General features: G+C 39.7%; 1 protein-coding gene across 3 annotated transcripts in view; it reads left to right on the top strand.

Annotated features, from left to right (window-relative positions):
* The window catches only part of LOC122996587 (spectrin beta chain, non-erythrocytic 1), a 132810-nt gene extending 106007 nt beyond the window's left edge, over positions 1-26803 (top strand). For all 3 annotated transcript variants that reach the window (XM_044372108.1, XM_044372107.1, XM_044372110.1), the window contains 18 exons: positions 201-464; positions 3222-3446; positions 4278-4367; positions 4883-5161; positions 7346-7476; positions 7673-7877; positions 7965-8339; positions 8441-8527; positions 13543-13700; positions 13986-14124; positions 15268-15352; positions 15437-15633; positions 15736-15836; positions 16712-16766; positions 23047-23249; positions 23826-23999; positions 25004-25046; positions 25186-26803. In XM_044372108.1, the coding sequence (XP_044228043.1) occupies positions 201-464; positions 3222-3446; positions 4278-4367; positions 4883-5161; positions 7346-7476; positions 7673-7877; positions 7965-8339; positions 8441-8527; positions 13543-13700; positions 13986-14124; positions 15268-15352; positions 15437-15633; positions 15736-15836; positions 16712-16766; positions 23047-23249; positions 23826-23999; positions 25004-25046; positions 25186-25395 (3021 nt within the window). In that variant the 3' untranslated portion in view covers positions 25396-26803. The remainder of the gene's footprint in view (positions 1-200; positions 465-3221; positions 3447-4277; positions 4368-4882; positions 5162-7345; positions 7477-7672; positions 7878-7964; positions 8340-8440; positions 8528-13542; positions 13701-13985; positions 14125-15267; positions 15353-15436; positions 15634-15735; positions 15837-16711; positions 16767-23046; positions 23250-23825; positions 24000-25003; positions 25047-25185) is intronic.
* Positions 26804-27147: the final 344 nt, after the last annotated feature.

Raw genomic sequence — 27147 nt, 5'->3', positions numbered from 1 at the left:
TTTTGACACGAGGTTCTTTAGCTAAAAGGTTGTGAGTTCAATCCCTGCATGTTCTGAGCAGAAATAGTTGTCCCTGACTTATAATTCGACTACGGAGCTGCTATGTATGTGCAGATATGTGTCATCCACCTGTTCTGCTTGTAAATAAAGTTATTTAAAAAAAAAAAAAAGGAGTATTAAAACCCAGCACTGTCTTCCAGGACGGACAGGCGCTGATGGCGGAGAAACCGGAGACGGAGGCCATGGTTAAAGAGAAGCTTGCGTCTCTGAAGGCGATGTGGGACGACCTCGAGTCGACCACCCAGACGAAGGCCAAGTGTCTGTTCGACGCCAACAAGGCCGAGCTTTTCACGCAGAGCTGCGCCGACCTCGACAAGTGGCTGGCCGGCCTGGACGGACAGCTGCAGTCCGACGACTACGGCAAAGACCTCACGTCCGTCAACATCCTGCTCAAGAAACAGCAGGTGAGAGACGGGAGTCACACGTACCTCGTCTTCAGTGTTCTCCAGATTCACGAAAACGCAATAATAAGAATAATGATGTTTATTTCAAAGCTTTTGAAACCAGTGTTAGAAAGTGTTTTTTACACACAACGAGCAATAAAAACAGATAAAAACCAAAGTTACATAAACACAATTTACATAAACTTTTGATAAAAGAGTGCAGCATATGAAAAAAAAAAAAAAAGATGTCAAGCATAAAAATAATACAATTCTAAATTATTCATAGGCTAACCATTAGAAGTATGAGTTTTATGAAGTGATGCTAAAAGTGGAAAAATGTAGAGCTTCAACGGAAAATGACTCAGCAGCTGTTCTGATAATCTAATCGTAAAAAAAACCCCAAATATTTGCTTCTCAAATGAGTCAAATCAAGTAGATATCTTTCAACGTTACAGTCTTTTTAGTGACAAAGTTCCTCTTTTTGTTACTATACTTCCACCTGCAGCTCAACAGGGAAACACTGTCCGAGGAAACACAAAGAGGGAATTTGATGCTAAAAAGACTGTAAATGTGTCAGATATCCACTTGATATGACTAACTCAGACTGATGAAGCTGAATAGAAGCTTCACACAGACTTTTAAATAACTGTGTGGACACACTGTGGGTTTTATCCTCCATCACTTACATTGAAAGCACATTTGAAGGATCTTTTAATATCCAGTATGAACAGGAGGAATGATTACAGCGAGGAAAACCTCTTTCACTGCTCATATGGACACCTGACTGATGGTTTAAGACACTTGAGTATTGTGAATCTGTCCTTTAAGGTTCTAACAGGTCATTAAAGTGCAGCAGTAAAGCAAAAAGTAAAGTTTCACTGAAGTCTGATCAGGAGAACAAACACAGAGAAGTTTGGATTTAACAGTCAAGTAAACTACCAATGATAATAATGATAATAATAATAATAAAGTAATGACAAAAACCTCTTCTGACATTTCCCAGAAGAACTTCCAGAGGTGTCCACTGTTCATGTGGACACTTGACTGCTGGTTTAAGACACACTTGGAAAAATTGTGAACTCCTCCTTTAAATCTTGTAAATATGTTGTAGATGTTTAAAACAGGACGAGCTGCTGATACATTCAAAACTGAGGCAGAAAATCCAAAAACACACTCGCTCTACTTTAGGCTTTTTAAAGGCTTGATGATTCATTCTCGGGTCTTTTATATAGATGAAAACAAGGATTTGTTCAAATTTGGTTTGACAATTTAAAAATTAATGGATGAACTAGTGTTAGTTCTTTTCATCCCAAGAACGATGCTGCTGCTGCTTCAACTACTGTTCCCAAATTCCTGGAGGGAACCGATTTAATCATTTCTCTTGTTTCAAGGAGAGTGAGTCGTCTAACCAGCCTTAGTACGCACACACACACACACACACACACACACACACACTCCCCACTCACACAGCGGTTATGTAATCTTTCATTTGAAGTGTTACGAGTCAGCGCTGTCTGAGCGTGTGTGTGTGTGTGTGTGTGTGTGTGTGTGTGTGTGTGTGTGTGTTCCACCAGTAGCAGTGACAGAGTGTGATGCCGTCTGAAGGATGATGTTGGTATTTTCAGTGTATTAGAGCAGCTCCGGTTCTCTTATCATCTGTCTTCTCGTCAGATACGTGCTGTAATTTCCTCTGAGCGTGCGTGTGTGTGTGTGTGTGTGTGTGTGTGTGTGTGTGTGTGTGTGTGTGTGTGTGTGTGTGAGAGAGACAGTGTGATGAAGTGTTAGAGGCAGATCATTAACTGAGTGTTTGATCTGTTAAACAGGGAGAGAGAGAGAGAGAGAGAGAGAGAGCAGGGAGAAACAAATCCTCTCCTCCTCTTCTTCTCTCTGTTTTTTTCTTGCTCTCTCTCTCTCTCGTCTTTCAGCTCTGATTTTAATCCAGACTCCACCTGCTTTTTTTTTTTTTTTTTTTTGCTGTTTTTCTCTTCTTCTCTGATGTTGTTTGAGACGGTTTTCAAGCTGACTGGCTGCTGGAGATGATCGTCATTTTCATTTTGATTTCAGATCTTTTTCAGTTTACATATCAGGTGGTGTTTTGTGTTTTTTTTTTTTTTTAAAGATATATTTGGGTTTGTTTTAGAAAAAGCAAACAGATTTTAACTGCGGCGAGGAAAAGACAAGGCCTCTAAAGGATTGTTTTGTTTTGGTACCTGTTCTTATTATTTATTTATTTATATTTTTAGTTGTATGGACCAAACATGTGACTTTTGTTACAGTTTTTTTTTAAATATATATATATTTTTATTTATAATTAATTGTTATTGTCATTGATTTTATTGTTTTTTTCTTTATTATTATGATTTTATACATCTGAGGACATTTTGCTCTTTATTTGCTTCTCATCAAAACATTTTTTTTCTTTATTTTTACTCTTTTACACCCCAAAAAAAAAAAAAATCTGAACTCAAGGTGCACTTGAGTTAGTTTTTTCGGGAGCTTTCAACTGCGTATCACGGTCTTCCTCAGCAGACGGAGGTTTCTCATCTCTTTTCTTATTATGTAACTCGAGATATGGCTGAAAGTTATCAATTATTAATGAATTAATTATTTTATGTTGTAACACTGCTGTTTCTAAGGTCGAGAATTTATTTTTAGGCTCAATTTCACTCATATTCTGTTATTAGAGTTATTAGTATTTATTTTATTTATTGTAGATATGTATATTTTATTTGTATTTATACCTTCTAATTACTTTATTCCCAACCTGTCCTCCTGCAGATCCTGGAGAGCCAGGTGGAGGTGCGTCAGAAGGAGGTGGAGGAGCTGCAGGGCCAGTCGCAGGCCCTCAGCCAGGAGGGTAAAGGCTCCGAGGAGGTGGACGGCCAGAGGATCAGCGTGGAGAAGAGGTTCCAGTCCCTCCAGGAACCACTGAAGAAGAGACGAGACAATCTCATGGCCTCCCGCGAGATCCACCAGTTCAACAGGGACGTGGAGGACGAGATCGTAAGTAGAGCGTCTGAATGACCTCTGACACCACTGATACAAGAAGTTTATTCTACTGACTGACGACTTGAGACACAGATAAACTAAGAAAACTGAAATATAACCTGCAGATCATCTGCATATTCTCACATAAAATAACCTTTAAAAGAATCGGGCTGAAAAAGGAACTGGTATTAGACGGAGAGGTAGTGATGTTTTGTAGTAGTTGTCATAGTACTAGTAGTAGTTTTAGTTGTACTAGTAGTGATGGTGGTAGGTATAAGTAGTAGTTAGTAGTAGTTGTGATAGTTGGCAGCAGTGAAAGTAAGTAGTCATAGTAACTGCAGCCACAGTTACCATGGCGTTAGTATCACTAGTATTAGTAGCAATTGTAGCAACAGAAGCTAAGCTAAAACATGCAGTAGTAGTAGAAGCATCATTAGTAGTAGTAATAGCAACAGTAGTACCATTAGCAGCAGCAGTCTTAATAGTATAGCAGTATAATAGTAATAGTAGTACTGTGGATATACCAAGACCAGGATGACTGAGAGTCTCCACACACAGTGCTAGTAGCATTACCAGTACTACTAGCTACAGTGTTACTGGTTGTAGTTTAGCAGTGGCGTAAAATTCATTCTCATTAGAAGCAGCAGAGATGTAAAAATGGGTCACAGTGTTCATATCAGCAGCAGCTGCAGAGACAGCAGCAGCAGCAGCAGCGGCGGCGCCAAGATTATGAGTAACGTTGGTTACAGTAGAAAGCTGAGTGATTGAGTCTCAGTGTTTATATCCAAACTGCACCAGGAATAAATGTTATAATGTGTGAATATGTGTGTGTGTGTTTGTCTCCAGCTCTGGGTTGAGGAGAGGATGCCTCTGGCTACATCGACCGACCACGGACACAACCTGCAGACTGTACAGCTGCTCATCAAGAAGAACCAGGTACACACACACACACACACACACACACACACACACACACCTGTTCCTGGACAGAACTGTGTACTAACTGTGAGGTATTTGGATTATCTTGATAAATTCCATCCATCCATCTCCAGTTCATTAAATCAGGTTTATCTTCTCTTCCATGTCTTCTGTGTCTCTTCACTCCCAGCTGTAGTCTCACAATCAAATATATATATAAAAAAAAGATATTTAATAAAATCTCAATATAAAGCTCAATATGTGGAGAAGATTAGAGGATGGGAGGAAGGAAACAAATTAATTTTCTCCTCTGGATAATAAAGTTTTATTTGAAACAGGAGGGATAAATAGGATTTATGACAGGAAGTAAAAATATAGCAGCACAGATGAAGGCAGGAAGTAAAGAAAGTGCTGATGATCAAACCATAATCATGAGTAAAAAGTTAGAATAGTTGTATTTTAAAAGTAAAACGTGCAGTTTTGTGTCATCCTCATCCTTCCCTAACCCTCTCTGTGACCTTTGACCCTCTCAGACCTTGCAGAAGGAGATCCAGGGACATCAACCGCGCTACGACGACATCTTCGAGCGCAGCCAGCACGTTCTGAGAGAGGACAGCCCGACGGCCGAGCTGATTCGCCAGCGGCTCGCCGAGCTCCAGTCGCTATGGGAACAGATCAAGAAGGAGACGGAGAATCGTCACTCCCGCCTCAGCGAGGCCCACGAGGCCCAGCAGTACTACTTCGACGCCGCCGAGGCCGAAGCCTGGATGAGTGAACAGGAGCTCTACATGATGTCAGAGGAGAAAGCCAAGGTAAGGTCAGAGGTCACGGGTTAGGATGAGGGTGAGGCAGATCAGGAGGTGTATCATGGCTGTCTTTTTCTGAATTTTCTGATGTCTCCATGGCGACATTTTTTCCTACTCGGCTGCTTGTAATTCAGGTCTGTCACGATGTAGCGTGAGCAAGCTAGCAAGCTAACGTTGGGCATTGTTCAATATTTTTCTTGTTGTCAACAAATCTCATGAAAAGGGCTGAATTTTCTGCCGATTATAAGAGGCCGATATGTCACCATCTCCTCCACCGCCTGACTGTGCTTCCTTCCACGGACTGTTTCACCCTGACGGTCCCGGTGTTTCCTCCAACTTTTACCTGCGGAGCGTTAGCAGCAGCATGACCAGAGGCCAGCCAGCTAGCCTCTCAGCTAACGTTAGCCCCGGCTCTCCGTGTGGATCCAACCGGAGCACCGAGCCCCGGTTTGTTATTCAGGTTAAAGTGGGAAGAAGCAGCTGGTCTGACGGGTGGCTGAGTGAAGTTTAGCCTGCGGAGGAAACACCGGGACCAGTCAGGGTGAAACAGTCCGTAGAGGAGCTGCTACTATGATCGGCTGCACAGATAGGTAACACCTCAGCTGACAGGATGTACCGCTCTGTTTGGAAGAAAAAAAATCTTTTTGGTTTATAACGGCGGTTGGCAACCAGCGTATTAGGTGCATTAGCGCCACCTTCTGCTCCGGAGTGTGGACCAGAGATTAAATCCTACACATTAATCCTGTCTGTCTAATAAACTCAATGAAAACTCTACTGCTGCTCCCACTTGGCAGGTTCATTAAAGTTTTAATGCTGAGCTCCTGAACTCCAGTCTTCCTGAGTTCTTCCTTCATATATTGTCTTTCTTGATCATATTTAGTACAATCTATGCTTGCATGCATAATAGTCTCCTCAGCCAGCTGGAAAAAAATATGTTCATATATGGGCATCAGCAATCAGCCACAGTGAGTTGGAAATATCGGCATATTGGATATTGGCAAAAAATCCAATATCGTGCATCCCTCCTTTCTGTCTGTAGCTCTCAGCTTTAAGCCCATTGGTTCCTACTGAGGACGTAAATCTTTAAAAACACCTCACAAATAAATAGTTATGTGTTTAAAAAAGGTTCAGGAATTTCCTCAGACAGCTTGCATGTGTCGGGGACTATTTTCAGCGGCGTATGAATCCACATTTTTTGCTCTAGTGAGTGTTTCTGGCAGCAGGACGGTGTGTGTGTGGGACTGAGTCAAAATAAACTACAGTGTGTGTTCATGGTGATGAAGGAACATGTCACCCAGTGTAACAGTGTGACTCATTGACGTGTTTTTAATAGTTTTTGGACAACAACGGCACAGAGGAATAAGACATATAAACATAGAAAATCACCAGATTTCTTCTCCTTCAGACTCGAGAGCTTTTAAAAGTTATTATATCAACATGAACGTCCGTCACTGTTATACCTTCTTCCTGTTTCTCTTTGACTCTCTTTGGGTTTAGTTCATCTGTCAGTTCCTCAGTTTGTGGTGCTTCTCTTAGTCTTGATTGTTAAACTGTGTCGTCTGCTGTTTCTACGCGCGTCTCCGCTGGTCAGTACACATTTTATACTCTGATTAAACTCTCTGTTTATCTGTCGGATCTGATTTCATCCTTTTACAGCCTCATATCGTCTGTCTCTCTCAATCAGCTTGTATAAGAAAAACCTTTAAATACTTTATTTACTTTAGTTACTGAGAGAACATTTCACTGCTGTGTTTCATTGATATGTTGTCAGGTTTAACTAAACTGATCTGTTTCCTTTAAGTTTGTTTAATTTTGTGTTTCGATTGGACATTTTTCAGAAACTTGTCCTGAAAATGAAACTGTGACTACAGTCATTATGTGACAGGAGCAGTTTCTCTGCCATTTTTTTACTCAAACACTCATTTTTGTCTCTGCACTTGTATTTTTCTGTCCTTCTTCCACTCTGTCTCTCTTCTTTCTCTGTTTCAAATGTGTTTAATTGAAAAAAGACAAACTAGTAAAGGTGTATGTGCTATATGAAGCATTGTAAAAAGATCTCAGACCAGAAGTTTTTTAATTTAGGACAAATTGAAGAGATCTCAGGAAAGATTTTGTGTAATAATCGTAATTAAAACAGTTAAAACTCTCACATTGAAGCTCGTTTCCCTTTCTCTCTTTTCCGTCTGTCAGGACGAGCAGAGTTCAGTGGCCATGTTGAAGAAGCATCAGATCTTGGAGCAGGCGGTGGAGGATTACGCCGACACCGTTCACCAGCTGTCCAGCACCAGCCGAGGCCTGGTGGCTGCCGGACACCCCGACAGGTATCAGTTCATATACTGAGAAGGTAGAAAAAGGTGTAATGAAGGAAAGAAGGGAAACTGAAAAAAAGAGGTAGAAAAACTAGCAGAATAATTCATAAGTGAAGGAAAGGAAGTGTAAATGAGTGAAAGAAGCGAGAAGAAATCAAGCAGGAAACAAAATATTTCCCTGTTTCCTCCCCCTCTCGTCTTCCTGCAGCGAGCGTATCGGGATGCGTCAGTCGCAGGTGGATAAGCTGTACGCCGGGCTGAAGGATCTGTCGGAGGAGCGTCGGGGGAAGCTGGACGAGCGTTTCCGCCTCTTCCAGCTCAACAGGGAGGTGGATGACCTGGAGCAGTGGATCGCCGAGAGGGAGGTGGTGGCCGGATCTCACGAGCTGGGACAGGACTACGAGCACGTCACCGTTAGTAGAACACACGTGTTTGTGTATCGCCGACATACGTCTGACGGGACACGTTTCACACCTCATATGTGTTTTCTATCTCTTTAGATGCTGCAGGAGCGTTTCAGAGAATTCGCCCGTGACACCGGGAACATCGGCCAGGAGCGCGTGGACGCCGTGAACCGCCAGGCGGACGAGCTGATCAACACGGGCCACGGCGACGCCGCCACCATCGCCGAGTGGAAGGACGGCCTGAACGAAGCCTGGGCCGACCTGCTGGAGCTCATCGACACCCGGACGCAGATCCTCGCCGCCTCCTACGAGCTCCACAAGTTCTACCACGACGCCAAGGAGATCCTCAACCGCATCCTGGATAAACATAAGAAGCTTCCGGAGGAGCTGGGCCGAGACCAGAACACGGTGGAGACCCTGCAGAGGATGCACACCACCTTCGAGCACGACATCCAGGCTCTGGGCACACAGGTACGCCGTTAAAATTAGAGGCTTTCAACTGATCAGTCTACTCCTGTTTTTAGCTGCTCAGTGTATTTTTAACCTAAATCTTTTTCCTCCTTGTCTTTCAGGTGCGGCAGCTTCAGGACGACGCGGTTCGTCTGCAGTCTGCGTACGCTGGAGATAAAGCTGACGACATCCAGAAGAGAGAGGGAGAGGTGAGCTCATAAACCACAGCAGGACTGGGTTCAGTTTACTTTGATATTCAGGCAGTAAATCTGACGAAATCTGGTAAATATCTTAATTTGATGCCTGAGTTTTGAACTCTATCGGCCGATATGAAAGACTTTTTGTATCTTTCTTACATATAAATGTGGTAGAAAACCCAGTTGTCTTACTGGTTGAATTCAAAGTGAACTGGACCCGGTCTGTCCCTCATGCATGCTGCACTGCTGCTGCACTAACTTTGCTCTGTTCTTCTGCCTCTCAAAGGATCTTGTTTGCAAAATAAAGCAGTAAAATTTAGACGTGGTCAAATGTAGTCAGTTTCCCCCCCCAGAGAGAAGCATGTTGAATCGGATTAATAATAAGCTTGCGCTGGTTTATTAAACATCATTAACACTAACACCAGCTTCTGTCAGGGCCACACAGTTTATCTCATTTATACATCTGGAAAATTTTACCAAAAACGATCAGCTGTAGATTATAAACAGGGCATGGTCAAAATACAGGAAACACCGTGATAAAGAGACTCAGTAACATGCCACCTTATTGATCCCCCCCCCTGAGGAAACCCAGGTCTTGTGGTTGAAGGACAGTTTCCCTCCTGATCTTCTAGGCTGATCTGGGTTTATTTTAAAGGATTCATTAAACTCTTAACTGTCTCTTTCTCTTTGGCAAAGAGTAGCAGAGTAGAAAGGCTTCAGCTCCTCATGTTTAGCTCAGTGGTTAAAATGACAAATGTGTTGGGCGGCGGCTCATATCAGCTGTCACTAATTAATTCTGTGAGTAACTTGATGACAAAATGAAACAACAACTCCAACAGAGTGAGACGTCTTCTCTCTAGAGGATATGTGTACTCAAGGCAAAAGCGGGCATTGACCGAAAACTACATTTCCCACAATGCATGCCGATTATGTTACCCACGAAGTGACGGTGTCCCGCCGCTAGACCACAATGTATCCACATCAATGTGATTTTCCCAACAAGTAGAATTGAGAAATATAAATAATGACCCCAAAATGTCCAGAAAGAGAAAAACTGATGCAGACGGAAGACAGTTTCAAGAAAGACGGGAAGGAGAAAACATGTTTGTGCTTTAAGGAGAAAAACCGGTTTGTCTTCTGTGTTATTAGGCGTCTGTGGTCAAAGAGAACGATCTACGTCGGCTTTTTGACACTAAACATGGAGCTAAGTATGCCGAAAAACAGCCTTCAAGAAAAACAACAAATTGTCAAAGAACTAAAAGGCAAACTGCGATCGCAGCAGCACAACCAAAAACAATGCAGTGTGTTAATAATAATAATAATAATAATAATTAGCAACAAGTTATTATAATAATAACTTGTGTTTGATGTTATTTTTCTTTATTCTCTTGGATAGTTTGATCGTTGATTGATGGAGTAATGTGGGTTTCATAACCTGACAAATTAAAAAGATTTATGTTATAATTACAAAGCAACAAGCAAACATATATTTTTTTACATCTATGCAACTATATATATATATATAATATTTGTAACTTGAATAAGTAATACATTCAGAGTTATTTAACATTAAGGAGTAGTTACATTTAAAAGTTACATCTGGCCCTTTGAGGGTGACGATTATGCTGATGTGGCCCTCACCCCTGATCTAGAGGATCAACTTCAGGAGTCACGTTGTTCAGTTATTTATCAGTAGTTTAAGATTAAACAGTTTTGAATCAGGACCTTCAGTATTGGGACGCTGCAGCTGTTATTTCATGTGTCAACGTATTAAATTAACATTTTATATCTTCTCCTGATATGTAAATACAAGTATCGGATCAGACTCGATATCGGCAGATACTCAATAATAAAGGACTTGATTCAGTGCCAGAAAAACTTATATATCATACACTGTTTTTGGAGAAAGTAAATAAAATTGTGAATGAGCCAGAATGAGAGTTCCTTTCCTGCCCTTTTTTTGTGTAAGGGATTTATATATATATGAACACGTGTGACCTCTATCTGAAACGGTTTCTTGTGTTTAGAGGTCATATCCTTAGATTTCTTCTCATATTCTGTCACGTTAAAGAAAAAGTTCAGCATCACAGTACAACACATCTTATTGGCTTCATTTCTCTCCGAGAGTGAGATGAGAAGAGTCAAATATAACTAAACTCTGTTTGACACATCTTCTCTTCTTACTCTGAGAAAAAACAGCTATTAAGAGGACTCTAGAAAATGTTGAACTATTCCTTTAATGGACTGAAATGTTCTCAAACCTCACATCTGTCTTTATTCTTATAAATATTAAATAGTGATGCCAGCTGAGATGTCGGTGAACAATAAAATAAAACAATAAAAAAACCCTAAAACATGCCGACAAGCTTCTTTCTTCCTCCTGTCAGACCAGAGTGGACTGTTGATAAATGATGAGCGTCTGAGTGTTTTTTTGATGGCGTTTGTGTTTTGACCATTCCCCTGTATGTCCATTTCCCTGCATATCCTCCCCTGTCCACCCAGAAGAGAAAGGGAGAGGTGAGACTCTGTTTACCAAAAACATTGGCTTTGCATCAGTGTTCATTTTGGCTGCAGTTTTAGACTTTCTTTTTAATCCTCCGACTAAAATGTTGATTAATCTTAGTGGCATTTTAGTCATATTCATGCAGTTTAGTTCTGGCCTAGTGTTAGTCACAGACCTGGTGATTTGCAAATACTTTTAGGGTTTGTTTTTATCTTACTTGGAAGGCTTTGTGGGTGGATTTTTGCATATAGGTCAACAAAAACTAAATTCAAACTCTGACTGAAATACAATAATTACATGTAGCAGTAAACTCCACCCGCCTGGCCCTCCGAGGAGGTTAAAACAAACGCCTCTAGTAGTTTGCAAATACAGTTTGGGTCTGGTCTGTCCATGAGAATAAAAACTAAACATTTAGAAAAGTCTAATTCTTGTCAAATCAATTTAAGATGCATTATTTTTTATTATTTCTTTTCTGCACACAATAGTGCAGTCAAACAGTTTTTGTTAGCATTTGCTGAAATGTAGTTGCTTGTTAGCCGCCAGAATATCGCCGCTTGCAGTCGTCTGCAGTTTCCAGTAGCTTTGTGAATAATGTCTCAGTGTCAGATGTTGAAAATATTACTGAGAAAATGTGAATGTAATAAGACGAGAGTGAAAATATTTTGTGAAACTCACCATAAATCTATGTTTGGAGTTTTTCGACGTTCGTTCTGAAGACAGTCTCAGCTGAAACATATTTCAGACCCTCATGTTAAAGCCTCCACCGACTCACATCATAAAATAACATTTTAAGCGCTTGGCACGCAGCTTTGCTTGTGAACCTTTGACCTGTGTTGCTTCTTGTGGCTGGAAAACAGCAAATCTTTTTTTTTTCTTCTTCTTGTGTTGTGTTGCGGCGATGCGGGTCGCCAGTCCCAGCTGACCTTAAGTGACATTCAGTATTGCTTGAGTGTGCAAATAAATGTCTGCATGGATTTATGTCAAAGTAAAGAATTTCATTTAACAGAGTATCTGTATCATCTCAGACGGTTCGTTTTAGTTTAATATGATTACACAAAGTGCAGCTTTGGCTTCTGTCTTCTGTTTTCAGAGTGAATGAGGCTCTGTTCACGTACAGGAGAGTTTTAAACCTTTAACATCTTGTTAGTATTCAGCACTGAGTGCTTCAAGTTAGCTAAAGCTAATATTTTACAGCCACAGCAGACACAATGAGCAGCGTTTACCTCAAAAGATGCACTCAATCAGAATTCATGTTAATCCAAAGATCACAGTATTGTTGTGTTTGGATCTGTGGAGGGATTTCAGATCAATATGACTATCTGGCGGCCATATTGGAGGTCTTTTGCAATTGTGCAATAGTGGCTAAGAAGACTTGTCCATCACCGAACAATCTGACTGATTGATCGACTGTCTAGAAAGTAGCTTGTAGGTTGTAGCTTGTAGCTAGCTAACCGTAGCATCTGTGCAACTAATCATCTCCGTCTGGTTATCAACGCTCACTAGCTCACTTAGCTAGAAGCATATTAACATTAACACTCTTTAGCTCCAACTCAGATCTACTTGATCAGAGTTTTCTCTTTTCTGAGAACAAACTGAGTTAATCGACAAACACAACTATCAGCTTTAGCTAGCTCAGTGTTTACAGCCTGGTTTATACTGTATCAGCAGAAACTTCCTTCAACTAAAGTGGCCAGCACCTTCTAGCAGCAATACCTTTAAACTAATGAAATATAACTGGGGATGGATGGAGCTACATGGCTAAAATGGCTGTTAATAAGAATAAGAGAGAATATTTGTATCCCCATAGAGTTGCATAGAGTTGTGGGAGAGGCAAAGTGTTTTTCCCCATTCTGTATTTCAAATATTTCTTCAAAAATCTCCACAACGTTACTGAACATAGAACCTCAGGACTCTCCTGGGTAATGTAATCTGATTTTGGCACTATACCACATCACAAAACTGAGATCTGTTTGATCATTCCTCTAAAATTTTGAAGATGTAACAATTATCAATGTAAATGCAATTCGAAAACACTAAAATGTTGTGAGATCTGTGGTTAAGACAGACAGTTTCCAGCTGTCTTCCCAGTCTATACTGGAAGTTAAAGACATATTTACATCCTGCATTGTGCAGTGATCACCAGCGATCGATTCTGCTTCATATTTTGCACTAGATTTACAATAGAATTTATGTGTTTGCAATCGAATAAACACTAAATGATGATATCCTTCAATAAGGAATAGTGTTTGTCAGAAATATTGTTTTTTTTTTTTTCTTTGATTGTAACATATTTTGCTGATTTGCTGAGCTTCAGGAGCTTCTTTCCTTTTTCAAAATGCTTTCTGTTAACAAACAATTCCCATCAATTCTCTTCTCTTTTTAGGCGACCAGGATATATGTAGTGAAACCTCAGTATCACGCAGCCCTGACTCTCTGTTGAGAAAATGAAACGAAAGTCTTTATTTATGGGGTTGTTAAAGCGGCCTGCTGAACTCTTCTGTGTGTCGTCTTGTCTCTCTCTCAGGTCCTGGAAGCCTGGAAGAACCTCCTGGAGGCGGTGGAGGGCCGCCGGGTGAAGCTGGTCGACACCGGAGACAAGTTCCGCTTCTTCAGCATGGTGCGCGACCTGATGCTGTGGATGGAGGACGTCATCCGTCTGATCGAGGCCCAGGAGAAGCCACGGTGTGTGTGTGTGTGTGTGGGAGCTTTCAGCCACATTTTCACTTTATCTCTCCCACCTCTTGTCACTTTATCCCTGATGAGTCGGGTGTTTTGTAATGTTCTGATGTTGTTAAGCTGCTTAGGTGAACGAGCACACACACACACAGGACACACCTCTTTACCCCTCTTAATCTCCGGCTTTTACAACTGCTTTGCTAAAAATGATTTATGCGCTCTCTTACTTCACTTCAAACTGAGGTTAAGTTATTAATATGTTTTTGTAATGTGTTTGATGCTTGTTTTCAGGGACGTGTCGTCCGTGGAGCTGCTGATGAACAACCACCAGGGCATCAAGGCGGAGATCGATGCCCGCAACGATAGCTTCACATCCTGTATCGAGCTGGGCAAAACCCTGCTGGCCAGGAAGCACTACGCTTCAGAGGAGGTGGAGACAACTTCCTCTAGTTCAACACAGAACAGAAAAAGACTTGATACCATTAAGAATATCTACAGGCCTACATTTGCTCAGTTTAAGGCCCAGAAACTATAAATATATACTGAATAGTAATTGGATATTTTATTTCTCCAGCTTGTAAAGCACTCTGCCGTCCTAAAAGACTCATTATCTACTTCATTTATATGAAACTAAACACAGCTGGACTTCATGTCCAGTATCAAGTTGTTCCTTCAGAAGGAAAATTAACAGCATTTAGTTTTGGATTTAGTTGTCACGTTGCTCTAATTGGTGTAATTCCAGGTTGGTTTGGCTTCCCAAAGTCATCACTTTGTTACTGAGTGAAGATGCTTCTTATTAATATTCTGTGTCTGTCAGTAATATCTGACGTTGCAGATTTATGGACTAAATTCATCTACAATCCACTGAGAACTGACGCTTGTTATCAAGCTAACGTTACTCTCAGTCGGATATCTTTCCTGTTGCTACCAGAAGAAATGAGTCAGTTCCAGGATTAATGATCATCTCCAGATTTTCAGTCAGAAATTAGCAGCATTTAGTTTTGGATTTAGTTGTCACATTGGTCTAATTGGTGTAATTCCAGGTTGGTTTGGCTTCCCGAAGTCATCACTTTGAGTTTTGTAGCATTTGACAGCTGTTTTAGCTGTTGAGCTGTTACAATCTACTGAGAAAACATGTGAAAACATGCAGGCAGCACAGCACGGCCACCTTTATAAGAAGCTAAGCTAACGTAACATTATCAAGCTAACGTTACTTTTAGTCGGATATCTTTCCTGTCAGTTCCAGGGTTAATGATGACAGCTTCTCCTTTAGACTCAAAATGCTTAGAAGACATAAAAAATGTAAAAGTTTGACAAAAACAAGGCTACAAAGCCCAAATCAAATGACTAAAATTTGACTGAAGCTAATATATTTGACTAAATCAGTAAACACTGGTCAGTACACTGTGACATCACCTTTCAAACTAACATGTAAATTAAAGGGTCTTGCTTAATTTCAGGGAGATACTCATGATGTTTTGTACCCCTGCTGTCTTTTTTGAACGTCCACACCACATTCGGGATGAGCTTCTTTCACATATTAACCATCTCTTACGATGTTTTCCTGCCTCAGATTAAAGAAAAGTTGTTACAGTTGACGGACAAGAGGAAAGACATGATTGACAAGTGGGAGGACAGATGGGAGTGGCTTAGACTGGGTAAGAGTCCGTGAGTTTTGTCAATTAGTCAGCGAGTGAATTAGCTTGAATAAATCTGGTTTTAACGTGTCTACATGTGTTCAGTTTTGGAGGTGCACCAGTTCTCCCGGGACGCGGGTGTGGCCGAGGCGTGGCTGCTGGGTCAGGAGCCCTACCTGTCCAGCAGGGAGATGGGGCAGAGCGTTGACGAGGTGGAGAAACTCATCAAACGCCACGAGGCCTTTGAGAAGTCGGCCGCCACCTGGGAGGAACGCTTCGCCGCGCTGGAGAGGCTGACCACGGTGAGACACACGAACGCCGTCACACACACACTAGAAGAGAGATATTCTGACCGGATAAAGAATCAGGACTTAAAAAAAGGACTTTGTGTTTTGTGTATCCAGATGGAGTTATTGGAAGTGAGAAGAAGGCAAGAGGAAGAAGAGAAGAGGAGACAACCCCCGCCCACTGAGGCTCAGCCGGCTGAAGATGCAGCACAGAACAAGTGAGTGTTTGTTTGTGTGTGTTGCCTTTTTTTATTTTTGACTATCCAGGGACATCGGTGTTATAAATATGTGTATCCATTTGTGCAATGAATCCAACCGTCTGCCCATAAATAACTGTGTGTTTCAGAAAGAAACGGTTAGTCGGGTTCTATCTATTTAGATAACAGATTGTGTCATTGGTTATTCGTGTACATTTATCAAACATTTTACCAGTTTCTCATATGAAAAGAGCTGCTGTTGTAATCCTTTGAGCCCTCTGGGTATTTTTGACATTGGATAGAAAAAAATGTGTAATTTAAATCCGCAAGATGGTTACTGAATCTCCCAAATATATCAAGGCACATAATTGAATGTGACCCTCAGGGTAATAACCTGTTCTTATTTTTAGTTATACAGCCATGTCAACAAAAGGTTTTTTTAATGTATTGTACTTCAACAAAGCCGCAGGCTTTTAATTTTTGGGTTGACTGACTCCATGTTTCCGTGCACAGAATTGTTCCCTTGCATTAGAAGCACCTTCTTTGGGTTTCAGTACTGTCACGACACGAGTAGTACTTCCTCTATTGATTCTCGTAAGCAGCGTTTCGACTTTCAAGGCAACTTTACTGTCACTGCAGAATTTTCACATTCTAGTGAAAGTGAAAACAAAACACAGAAAAAAAGGGAAATGGCTTTACTAGAAAAAGGTTCATCATTGTTGCACCTAAATGTATAAATAAAAAATATGTCACTTCAGGTATTTACACAAAAAACGACAAAACACAGAAATTATGCATAAGTCAATAATGAGTGCAGTCATCATTTGCAGCCACTGTGTGTTTACATGAAGTGTGTGTAACTCTTTGTGTATTTCTTGTACGTTGTGTGTTTGCAGGGAGGGTGAGCCGGCGTCTCAGAACGGGCTGCCGTCCGACCAGGAGTCTCCCAGGGTTAGTTACCGCTCGCCTGCCTACCAGAAATACAGCAGCACCCTGCAGAGCCGCAGGACCACCGCCGCACCCTGACACACACACACACACACACACACACACACATATATATGCTAAAGATGTGTGTACATCCAGGAAATACTGAAATATAACCACACACACTCCAAACCACATGCACACAGAAACAGGAAACATCACAGAACACACACGAACACTAACCTTTGACCTGATTCATAAATATCACTGTTGTTAACGCGGTGTGTTGTATCCGTCCTCCTTACACACCTCTGTGATACAGACTTCCTGTATTTTTCCACTTGTCTTCAGCATTTATTGTTTGCTCCTTCTCCTTACTCATTAGTTTTTTTTTTGTAAGTGCAATGAGTTAAACTTTAAAGGTGTATCAGTATATCATTGACAACTTTTTTTTTGTTTATGGAGACATACGTATTTTATCTCAAACAAAATGACACCGTTAGTTAGAAGCAAAGGGGCTGATGGGATTTGCTGTCTTAATTTGGAGAAACATAAACACTAATAGTGAGATTTATAGGATCAGTCAGCTTCACCGTGGCCTCGTTTGTTTATAGTTATTATATCAACATACTGTCATTACCGTAATTTCATAGGAACATTTTGAATTGAAATTCTAGGTGTTGCACCTTTTAAGCTGCAGCTCTGCTGAATTAATTAATTGAGGGTTTTTTCACGCCCACCTGGATCCTCTGTTACCGTGTTAAATCAGTGTTTTTGTGGCCAACCAGTTATGGTCGCTGCTTAGATCAAACTTTAAAAATTCATGAACACATGAATTTCTGTGTTGTCAGAGGGATATTTCAGGACACAAATGAGCAGTCAGTACTTTCTAACTTATTTTATTTAATGTATTTTGGGAAATAAGTTGGCAGTTTTCCTATTCATCTCAAAATCTAAAGTTTTAGAGGCAGCTTCCAGTGGCCATTAAAGGGACTACAGCTTTAAGGAACCCTGTGGAGTACATGTAGGTACCGCAACGCAATACACTTTCCTGCAGCCAGTTTCAGGCTATTCAGGCTTCCCTTCCCATGTTTATTAGACATGGATGTAAACAATGAACAATGTAGGTTTCCGATAATTTAAAAATCGGCTATGCAAATGTTTTATGTGGAACGAAATGCATTTAACACGTTTATAAGGCCTCGTGAACACACAGTGCATTTTGGCTGAAAACCATAAACATAAATTGTGAAGAAAACTTCACAGGGTGCCTTTAAAGCAACTTTAAGCTCTGGTTTCAGCACTCAGCTTTGGTGACAGAGCTGCTTTTATTCAGTTTTTTTTCCATTGGGAGACATTTTTCTAATTGTGTATCAATTTTTGTTTTAATTTGGTGCTTGCCAAAACATGTTTTAAGATTCCCTCCCATGGAAAAAGAGGAGGAAAAGAAGAGAATACTAAGCAAAAAGATCCAGGTGGACGCAGAGTTTAATTCAATTTCATTATGTTCCTGGTTCATAACTAGTACAGCTGAAGGAGAGACTTTTTCAGATTTTTGTCAGGATCTATTTACCGCGGGAAGGTAGTTTTAGCTAGTTAAGTTGGACAATGCTTGGTGTGAAAAGGGCAAAAATAATATATATTTCTAATCAAATTCAGCAAATGTTCAAATGTTTCCTAACATTCATTTTTGTACTTAATTAGTTCAGTGAAAGAAATTAGAAATAGACATTTGACCTGATAAACCACGGTACAGAATTTTAATCCTGCTACGAAATGGTGCTCTGTGTACTTAAAATGACCAAAGTAGCAGAAAATCAGTCATGTTAATGATTTAGACATTTAAATTTAGCCATTTTTAGTCATTTAGAGACCAAACGTACTGTATGATTCCTCATTTGGTGTGAGAGTGTGACTGCATAAGTGATGTGTGGGACCCCAAAACACACATACATACATACATACACAAAACTGGCCACACCATTGTTTTTATCCATTCCTCCCCTCATTTTTTCTTTTCCTCCCTCCTTCTTCCCTCTGTCTCCCCTCAGCTCAACACTCCTGCCATCCTCTCCCCTCAGCTGTTAATGGTTCTGCTAGTTTACGTCATCCTTTATAAACTCACCCTGTGGAATATGAACACCTGAGAGGACTACCACAAAATATACATATTCTTCAGTGCTGCCATCACATCTGGTTATAAAAACTACAAACTGTGATTTACAAATCTGTTTTGCATTTGTAGAATTTTTATAGATATGTATTCCCTAATGTAAATCATGGCATCATCAGCATATTGATATATACGGTAATAAAGATAAACAGAAAATAACAGCCAATATAAAGCAGGCATTTGTCAGTCATAACAAATCTATCAAAAACTAATAATAGTATACAAGAGTATACTATTATAATAATAGTAAACAGTATACTACAGTAATAATGTAGCATGTCCTCCAAAATACATCGAGGTCAAACTCTGATATATTGTCTTATTGTTATTGTCTTAAAATAAAAGATTTCAGCTGCTTAAAGTTAAGCTTGATCATTCACACTTCACATTGCCAATATGTAAACTGATCAAAATGTATGTAATCTATCAGATTTTACATACAGTATGTTACATATTTCATGTTCATACAAACATATAAAGTACGACTTTATATAGTTTTTAGGGAGACATTACTTTCTCTAGACCGCTATTGGGTGAAAGTTACTTTCAATTAATTGAAAAAAAAACCCCAAAAACTCATATCTACCTGCCCCAGGTGTATCTACATCCCACAGCCCATATCCACCATCTTCATATCGTTCCTCATAGAGTGCAGTATGTGAACCATCATGTGTTCTTTATCACACATACAGCTACACTCTATGTAAAATACCATTCCATTTAACAGCACTGCATGTATGTGACAAATGGATGATTTCTTTTCACAATTAACAATTTATGAAAATTGTATAAAAGCTGCAAAAAATTAAGTAGATCTAGAAGATCATCATTTATTTCTTAAGATGATTTCTGTCTTTATTTCTGTATAATAAAAAGAAGTAAAGAGCTGTATGCAACACTTTTAAAACCCACTCACTAGATAAATGGTACCAAAATAAATATAACTGTAATTTAATAGGAGAAATGAACATTAATCTATATATTATGCACATTTTACATTTTTAATTCTCTCACAAATTCCCACTCTGCATCTTCACTCTCATACTTTCTCTATACTTATATTGTCAAACACTACCACTGAGTAAAAACCAAGTAAAAGAAAATCAGTAAATAAATGTCCGTTTATCTATCTATCTATCTATCTATCAGAAATTTGACAATTTTTTCTCATAACAGAAAATTAGTTATTATTTCAAAGTTATTACCTTTTTTGTCTAACAGCAGTGCTGTTCTTACATATAATCATTGTACATATTGACCATGTGTACATGAATTAATCCATATTCAAAATCATTCCACAGCTTCATGTAAAATTGATTCACATTCATAAACATTAAGATATGTCCCAGTGTGTGTGTGTGTGTGAGTGTGTGTATTGATCTACTCCATCCTTCAGTTTTACATCCCCATCTCTCATTACATTTATTCCGTTATGATCTTGTGTCACTTTGACACTGTTTTATATCTTCATTGTTATCAGTCTCTGTTGTTTTCATGGTTTATTGTTATAATTTCTTTATTTCTCTTCATGGTTTCTGTTGCATGTCCATCCAGCTCATTCCCAGACTAACACACATTCCCCAATAAACCCTGTCAGAACCAATCAGTGCACTCGGCCCATTCTGGTTTGTCTGTCCATGTGTTATCCATGTAGATGTGTCACATGTCTCTATATACAGTGTTGGTGTTGTTTTTGTTGCATGCTGTCACCATCATTAGCATTTCAGTTGAATTTTTCTGTCAATGCTATATTTCTTCATCTCATGTGCTTCACCCATTTTCATCCTGGGGCTTTACTTTATTACAAACACATTTCTGTGGATTATTATTTGGTTTGCATAGTAGTTTTAATTGATTAACAAATGAAAGGATAGTTCAAATAATTATTTGATAGCCATAAACTCACTTGCATAACTCGCCATTTTCTTTGTCTTTACAGTAGAATATGAGTCTACCAAATAATTGTTGGTTGGGTAAATTAATATTTTCATTACTTTACCAAAAAAATTTGGTAATTTTCCTTATTTCACCAATATTTTTAGATATATTTTAGTATTTTACCTATACTTTTAGTTATTTTCATTATTTTATCAGTATTTTCAGAGATATTTTCAGTATTTTACCTAGAGAGACTTTAATAATTTTACCAGTAGATTTAGAGATATTTTCAGTATTTTACCAATACTCTTAGATATATTTTTAGTGTTTTATCAATTTATATTTAGTTTTAGAGGTATTGTCAGTATTTTACAAAAAGTTGTAGAGATATTTTCAGTATTTTACCAACACTCCTAGATATATTTTTAGTATTTAATAAATTTATATTTAGTTTTAGAGATATTGTCAGTATTTTACAAAAAGTTGTAGAGAATTTTTCAGTATTTTACAAAAAGTTGCAGAGAAATTTTCAGTATTTTACCAACACTCCTAGATATATTTTTAGTATTTAATAAATTTATATTTAGTTTTAGAGATATTGTCAGTATTTTACAAAAAGTTGTAGAGAATTTTTCAGCATTTTACGAAAAGTTGCAGAATAATTTTCAGTATTTTACCAATACTTAAGAGATATTTCCAGTAGTCATTCAGTGAATGTCCTACGCAGTATTTCAATAAAAGTATTCAGCATTACTAGAACTGGTCAAGAGTTTGACTGTCTTTCAGTAAGAGTTCCCAGTTCCTGAACAACCTATAACCTCTATGAACATGTCTAGTGTTTGACAAGTTTACACTAAAAAAAATCAAATTGGTCCAACCTTTACCAAGCTGTAGGTAAAAGTTCTCAGGATTAGTTGAGGCCTTAAGGCTTCCAGTAAAAGCTCCAACTCACCAAGCTCTAAACAAAAGGTCCCAGGATTGGTCCAGCTCTTGCAGTTCTTCCGTTAAAGCTCCCAGGATTGGTCCAGCCTCTGAACTGTTGTCAAAAAGAGCCTCCACCATTCATCCAGCCCTTGAAGAGCTCAGTAACAGGGTAATAAGCATCCAGTTGGAGTGGGTGTGGTGTGGAAAAATAAAATCTGTTTTGATACTAGGCCAATCGCATTCTCCCCTTCCCAATAATGACGCCCAGTAATGAGTTCCAAGCAATTTTGTGGATAATTGTTTGAGATTTTATTGTGTTTTTCTCCTTCTGCTGGCTTCTCCTCTCCTTCTCTGTTATTCACACTGTCCATCATGATGTGTGTTTGTTATGTTATGTTGTTGTGATTTATTATGCATGTCCTAAAATCGTAATCAGTGCATGATCGGATTGTGTTGGCTATTGTTGCTGTTAATATACAATGCAGAGGTTTTTCTAATCAGTACTGGAATCCAGAGCTGAGCTGATGCTATTAAAATGCTAAAAAAAAAAAAAAAAAACAGCTTAAAGATGCATAAAAAAGGCTGATGTAGCTGGTATGAGTGTGGTTGCACTTTGCTGAACATTTGTTTCCTTTTAAATAGCTTGCATTCGCTTTGAGAGACTTGTAATTTAATTCCAAACTTCATAGTCGCCTTTACAACTTTTATAACTTTTTCTTTGACGTCAGTGATTTTTTCTTTTACCTGGACTCATATCACTGTTAAACTGGGAACCTGGTGGTTAGAAAAACCATTAGATCAAAGATCATGTTGCTGTGTCAGAATATTAATATAATTAATGAAGTGACTGCTGCTGTGCCAAGTGAGTAAAATGCACCTTTCTGAATTTAAAGACATATTTTTTTCAACCCTGCTACTGTGTGACGACTACAGGGGTTTAAAAAGAACTTAAAGGAAACATTGCCAGACTATAGCAGTGAGGTTGTAATGTTAATGTGGTTTGGGAAATGAGTCTTTGTTTCAGTAAATAGTCTTTCTTTTGGTTAAGGTGAGACGTCACTTCTCGGCATTAGACCCTAAAAACACCAAAATCTGTTCATCAAGGTTCCTTTTTGATCGAGTAAATTAGTTTGAAGAACTTGAAGGTGTCTACACAGCCTGTGATTCTGCTCTGCTCTGCATGCTGCAGCTATGATAACTGATTTTCAGCTTCTGTGTGTCTGAGAGAGAAAGATTTTTTTTTTTTTTTAAAAGAGTATATGTGAGAGCGCTGCGTTCATCCACAGCTCTCCTCTGACTCGTCTCTCTCTCTCTCTCTTCTGTTTCCAGGACAACGTGGATGGAGGCGAGGTGGTGAACGGGGTTTCGGAGCCCAGCCCTGCAGGGTCTCCTGGCGCTTCTCGCAAGGGCAAAGCCAGCCAGGCCGCAACCCTGCCGGCCAAAACCCAGCAGGAGGCTCCAACGTCCCAGCTGGAGGGCTTCCTGCACCGCAAACATGAGTGGGAGGGCCACAACAAGAAGGCTTCTAGCAGGTATGAAAACAGAATACCTGCAAGTGTCCATAACATTGTTTTAAATATCATTTTATGGCCATTTTTACACCTTTTGTTATAGCGACAATAGAGAGATGACAAAGAGTGAAGGATAATCGAACCACAGACGTTGTGTTTATGTGTCATGCAACTTAAAGGGAAATTCCGCTTTATTTCAACCTGATGTATTTCCCATAAATGTGGTCATTGTGGCTCTATGCGTCGTGCTAACTTTGCTCTCTCCAGCTCCGTTCTAGAGATTCATTCGGGCAAACACAGAAAAAGACGTTAATCGCACAAAAGGACATATCAGGGCAGGCAGAATTACAGAATTTCTTTAACGTAGCTCCACAAAGTTAGCAGGACACATAGAGCCACAATGGCCACATTTATGGGAAATGAACCAGAATTTTCCTTCACACAGTTCACTTAAACACATTTAATAGCAACTTATGGGCAGAGCTGAACTTTAGGTCTTTTCTCTTGCCTGATGAGTCGAAATGATGTTGTTCTGTTTGATGTTAAATTACTCATTAGGTTTTTTCTGACAGCATCTGACTTGTTGTGTCCCCGCAGGTCGTGGCACAATGTGTACTGTGTGATTAATCAGCAGGAGATGGGTTTCTATAAGGACCAGAAGAGCGCCAGTCAGGGTATTCCCTACCACAGCGAGATTCCCATCAGCTTGAAGGATGCCGTCTGTGAAGTGGCGCTGGACTACAAGAAGAAGAAACACGTCTTCAAGCTCAAGTGAGAATCCTGATGATGAAAACTGTTGTTTTTTTATTTGTTGATCCACAGTGATGATGGCAACAGTGAGCCACACTGTAACTGAACACTAAATTGAGAAATATGACTGATTAAAGGATGATAGTTATTAACTCTTTCCTTAAGAAAAGCTCTTAAAGCAACTACATAAGACAGTTTGAGCTAATGTGTCGGTTGTGGCTCATAGTGATGAACCTACAGAGAATTATCAGTGACCCTGCAGCTCCTCTCGGCTTTACGGAGCTTTGTAGTGAGTTTCAGCTCATTGTTTATCTGTCCGGCTGCAACTTTACTGTTTTGGTTCACTCTCAGTGGCTCTCATAGCATCGTTTTGGGCTGCAGGAGGCAGCCACTGTACACTACCTGCTCAGCACCAAACAGACACAGTTAGCTGTAGACTAGCTGGTGAACATAGTGGAGCATTTAGCAGCTAAACATCCAGATATTTCCCTCAGGAGTTGGTGGAGAACAAAAACAGAGCTAAAAGAGAGTGAATATTAGACTCACATTCACCAGGTGGACAGAAACACGACTCCACATGAATGATAATGTTGCTCCGTAACTGCTGGATGTGGAAATAAGCAACTGTTTACTAACAAGTTCAACATATCAACTTAATAATACAAAAAAAAACAAATGATGCAAAAAACAACAAACAAAAAAAACACATGATGCAGCTACAAAACATCTGAGGCTGAACCAGACAGTAAATGTGCTGTAAAACCAAAACTAGAAGCTAAAAGAGGCTAAAACATCTCTGTAGAGCTGCAGAGTTGGTGAGAATTCTCTGTAGGTTTGGATTTATTAAATATTCAAAACCTTTCACATTTGATCTATTGTTGATTTTAAAAAGTATTGATTGGTGAAGCTTTAAAGTACTGTTGAAATTAATCCGCCGTCACTCGCTCAGAATAAATAAAACCATCTGTGAGTCCTGTAAATATTCACACTGATCTTTTTTTTAATGCTTCCTGTAACTTCCATAGGATTACTGACGGGAATGAGTATCTCTTCCAAGCCAAAGATGATGTAAGTACAGAGTGACGATCCTTCCACCTGCTTTATTTATGTTTCTCGTTGTTAGCGCTCAGCTAACCTCTCCCTCCCTCCCTCCCTCCATCCCTCTCTCCCTCCCTCCCTCTCTCGCTCCTTCTCTCCGTCCCCGCAGGAGGAGATGAACACGTGGATCTCGGCCATCTCAGCCGCCGTGTCGGTCGACAGGTCGGAGGTCACGCCCAGCAGCCATAGCACGCCCGCCCCCGCCGCACGCGCTCAGACGCTGCCGGCCTCCGTCACCACGGCGACAGCCGAGTCCAGCCCGGGCAAACGAGAGAAAGACAAGGAGAAACGCTTCAGTCTGTTCAGCAAGAAGAAATAGACGCTCCTTCTTCCTTCCTCCTCCCTCCTCCTCCTCCTCCTCCTCCTCCTCCTCTTCCTCTTCTTCCCTCCGGTGCTGTTTGGGGTTCTCCCTCGTTATCGATCGATCGATCTTTGGTCAAATATTTGTTGAAGATGTCCATGTCAGTTGACCAAACGTTCGATTTAGTCAGCTCGTAGCAACTGATACTGTCATAGCTAAAAACTAATAAGAATAAATCGCTTGAAATGTAATTAAATTTACTTCTAAATAGATTTAAATTTAATCAGAACTGTTACTGTCATAAATCACCAGACAATGTAATAACTTCAGCTAATAATGTTTATTAACATTTTGACTCATTTAACAGTCTGGATAGCTAGTTACAACATTATCAGTTGTTATGTGGAATAAAAATCCCAAACAGCCACTCCTCCTCTTCTTCCTCCTCTTCCTCCTCCTCCTCTTCCTCTTCCTCTTCCTCTTTACTCCACTTCCTCTCAAAGCGTGACTCCAGCATGCAAGCTCCGAGCCAAAACTCTCCACTCTGTGCCTATCAACCGTCCGGTCTGGCTCAGAGCTACAGTACAGCTACAACACACCACCTGTTTCCTCTGTTCAGTTTTTGTAAGATAAGGAGCAGGAAAAAAAAACAAATAAAAAAAAAACAAATAAAGAAGATCTGATTGAAGGAAAATAAAGAATCTTAAAGGGGGGTCTGCAAAACGCTTCAGGCAGCTGCTGTCATAGAAATAAAAACCAGAGTTTGCCGCTGAACAACAACACGATGTAGAGGAGTTCCCAGAATATTCCACTTTTATTATCGCTATTATTTGTGTTTTCTATTTCCTGCTGTTTTTTTTTTCTTTTTTCTTCTTCTTCTGCTTTCTCATCATTCCAGCTTTTTTTCGTCGACCGCTGCCTTTTTTTGTGGTTTTGTGTTTACGCTCCCGAGTCTTCTTCTTCTCTCTCTCTCCCTGTTTGTTTTGTTTTTCTTTTATGGGAAGTTGTAGGTAGTTCCTGTTTGGGTCCATCCTCAGTTTTTTGCGAGGCCTTGTCTTTGCAAGATGACGTGTATCCCTCTGTAGTGGGGAACCACCGCCGGGTAAACCTCCTTTTTTATAATTACACCTCTCAACTTGTTTCTTGATCTGTGGAGCTGAAACGTGCAGAATTATGAGGAAAATTTCAAAAAAAAAAAAAAAAAAAAAATCATCATGTTGTAAAAGTCATTGGGACGCATGTTGAAGAGCATGAGGACAAAAAAAAACAACCATCACCGTTGAGCAAATGACTTCCTGCAGCGTCACAGAAAGAAAAAAACAAGAGAGTGGCTGTAATTTGGAGCATTACCCTGCAGTGCTTTGAACTGTATGTATAACTTGTGTATAACAAACTGTTAAAAAAAATAAACCTGTGTTTAATTTCACCTATTATTATTATTACTACTACTACTACTACTACTAAGACCTACCAACCGTAATAAGCTTCATTTGAGTATAACTTTCTGTACCTGAAAACCTAACGATATGTACACTTAACAAATCTGAATGAAGGAAGAATGAAGGAGGAATAAATAACTAAAAGACCTGTAAGAATGTTTGTTAACTCAAACTTTATTAGATCATCCGGTAAGGTTTATTTTCTACTCTCTTTACATGTTTGAAACATTTATTTCTGCCCTTTAGTTATCGGGAAGATGTTTTTTTGTTTTCCACCAGTTTGTATTTTCTGTTTCACATTTAAAAAAAAAAACAAAAAACAACAAGGTAT

The sequence above is a fragment of the Thunnus albacares genome, chromosome 14 (genome assembly GCF_914725855.1).
Source record: "Thunnus albacares chromosome 14, fThuAlb1.1, whole genome shotgun sequence".
Lineage (NCBI taxonomy): Eukaryota > Metazoa > Chordata > Actinopteri > Scombriformes > Scombridae > Thunnus > Thunnus albacares.
Note: the sequence above shows the minus strand (reverse complement) of the source record. Positions and strands in the feature narration are given on the sequence as shown.